Here is a 3,094-nt window from a genome sequence, read left to right on the forward strand (position 1 = left end):
AACTGAGACTCATCTGTAGGGGTTGGCTTGCATTTCATGCATGCTAACAGAGATTGATGACTCAGAGATGGGGATAAGAGTCTACTTGTGCAGACATCTGGTTACTGTCACTGTCCTTCTGCTATCTTAAAGTGCTTTGAAAAGTATGGTTCAAAATATAATTTATGTGTCTGACAACATTACATATTATATATCATATAATTAGAAGCTAATAATCTAAGAAAAAAAATGTCTAGAAACTGCTTTGGCAAGAAAAATTACTAACAAATTACTTTGTGGCACAAAAGAATGATTACGCTTGTTGTCCATATAAAATATAAATATAAAAATATGGATATAAACATGAACCAAAAATCTATATAATAATAATACATTATTTAATTCTTTAAACTTTTATTCATTTGATGCCTCTGTTATTCAGAATCATTAAAAATTGATATTCATGGAATGTGAAAGGATGGCTTTGTATAATAATAATAATAATTATAATACAAGACAAGTTTAATTCCCAAATATGTGCCCATTTTAAACAGTCATCCACTTCAGAAAACTGCTTTGCATTTAAAATATATAACTAATTTATAAATACCATCTGGTGTTTAGGACGTCTTTCTTTCTAGTATAAGCAATCATTTTATAGCTCATAAGACACATTTCTAGTTTAATAATCATTGCACTGAATGAAAAATATTTGTTTATTCATACATCATATTTCAGTTATTATATATCTTGCTCAACTCACGCTGATTTAAAGACACTAAAATGTCAACATGGGTGAGTTTGCACAGTGAATTTTTCCTATACTTGCCAGGTATTCTGCATTCAGACAGATATTCCATTCCTGAGCATTCCTGAACGTTATAGGCAAAGTCTTTTAAGTTGCTTTAAACAGTGTTTAACTTGCTCACAATTACTACACAATGAAATAAACGCTACTGAAGGATGTTTGTCCATCATTGGCGACGTGAATGGCTCATTTTCCTGTTTTTCAAAAAGACATCTCAAGAACCATGATCATATCGCTTAACCACAATCCTTATCAATCCATTACCATTATCTTATAATCCATTATACATCAGTTAGTTTTTGTCCTTGATTTGATTTGCCAAGGAGTGTTCCAAGACTTTTAATTTAGTATAATGGCACTGTGTTTTAACATTTTGTAGTTTTAATTCTGTATCGCCCCACTTAGAAAAACAGGAGTGAACGTGGAGCTGAGTCCGTGTATTGGACATATTTGACTTTGACTTATTTTGGAACTACTGTCATTGGAAAGAGATCTACACACTAACTGGCCAATTTTTGTCCAAAATGTAAGTTGTTGGATATTAATTGCAGGTTTATAGAACTGTTGTATAAAAGCGTGGCTGTGATTAACTGCAAATGAATTATGCCACAGTGCCCGCCCATTTTTCAGCAGCCTTGTTTCCGGAAGTATTTTTCCCATAGAAATTTTTAAAAAGTCTTCGTCAAAGAGTTATAAGCCATGAGCCAAATCAACCAGCCATGAGGTGAATCACATCATTACAAAATTGATTTGAAGCAACAAAAAAAAGAAAATTGAAAATCTGTCAAGACTGTGGGAAAGAAGCATTGCAAATGACATCAATTAAACATTATGGAAAAATATGTGCTTCATGGGAGTGATTGGATGCTAAACAGCTTTTTTGGGGACAATTTGCTTGATGTGATTGTCTGATTGGTGGAGATTTCGCTTCAGAATAATGCTTAAAGTAGTTTTATACCAGATAAACACAATTATTTAAAAAATAAGTTGAAATAGTGCAGTATGATGGTTTTAAAAATAAAAAGCAAGTAACCTCAATTAACAACCTTGTTGCTCACAGTAGGTCTGTCTTAAAAGGCTTGAAAGTTATCGTTAAATTCCTCAGTGGAGAAAATGAATGGGATTTTACTTTCGGAACCCATCTATTGCACTCTTTAATGTAACAACTTTTAAACGAGCTTTTTAAAAGCAGGTAGGTCAACGCAGTTTCTGTCCTTTATTTCTCTCGCTGCACAGTCATCACTGTTAATGTCATATAATTACGTGCCACACAAATAATCTGGTGTCACACTCCACTTGCTGCATTCTCGGTGTCCTTGGTAACCAACTCCTCTTGCAACGGAGACGAGCCCTCCATTAATTCCAGACCACGTTCTGTCAAAGAGGAGACGTCAGGTCTCGCACTGTAGCTTGTCCAAGATGCTTGGTCAGCTGTGGGAGAGGCTGAATCCCACATGTTTGGCTGATCCTCAGTGGCACTGACCAAAGAAATGCGATTTTGTTTAGTAGAAGATATGGATCCATGGGCCAAAGGAGGTTCACTTGATGCACCTTGTACAAGAACACTAGTTTCTGACACATGGCCAACTTCTACTGTACTAAAACGTCCAGGTTTATCGTGAATGTGCACTGAGTCAAATGTTCCTGTTTGGTCAGTATTCTTTGTTTTTGTTGTGGGGATATTGAGAAGGCCTTCGTGATCTTTATTATCACCCCAGTGTTGCTGTCTATGTGAAGAAGTGGAGTGGGCATACGTGGGGGTCTCTGTCGATCTCAGGCTGACAGGTGGTGTATTATTCATCTTGTTCGTGGTTGGTACATCACTTGTTGTGATGTTAATTGTGTTTATGGGCAAAATTGTAGCCGTCACCAAAACATCTGACCGTCCAGACACAGATGCTGATGTCGGTTTCCATATCAAACTGTAATAAATCGCCAGTATTATAGCAGCCAAAGACACCGACAAGACATATGCGAATACAGTAGCCAGTCTCACCCACTTTTTATTGGTTTTAGCAGCCATTTTAGCTTTTTTGTCTCCCGTGTATGTGGCCGGTTTGCCCCGTTCCATGTTTGGCATGAAGTCCCGTTCTCTCATGTTCGCGCGGATTCTCCCTCTGTGCACCTGGACGCCGTCCGTCTTGAACGCTTGTTATTGACAGATTATTCAAGAGAACTGCTCACGGTTTGATACACTGCGTTTGTCGATTATCCACGTCGCTGAGTTTTTATTCATTCATCATTCCTCTAATCTTGCAAATCCACAATAGCGATCCGTTTCCAGCGTGTGGACGTTATTCCATGCAG

The 3,094-nt window shown here is 37.0% G+C and overlaps 1 protein-coding gene across 1 annotated transcript; it reads right to left on the minus strand.

Annotated features, from left to right (window-relative positions):
• Positions 1–2,072: 2,072 nt before the first annotated feature.
• On the minus strand, positions 2,073–2,885 carry LOC306880361 (uncharacterized protein; the record flags this gene model as incomplete). Its single annotated transcript, XM_079433857.1, has 1 exon — positions 2,073–2,885. One exon carries the CDS (start codon positions 2,883–2,885, stop codon positions 2,073–2,075), a length of 813 nt encoding a protein of 270 aa, XP_079289983.1.
• Positions 2,886–3,094: the final 209 nt, after the last annotated feature.

This window comes from Barbus barbus (genome assembly GCF_936440315.1).
Source record: "Barbus barbus genome assembly, chromosome: 14".
In the NCBI taxonomy this organism is placed as follows: domain Eukaryota; kingdom Metazoa; phylum Chordata; class Actinopteri; order Cypriniformes; family Cyprinidae; genus Barbus; species Barbus barbus.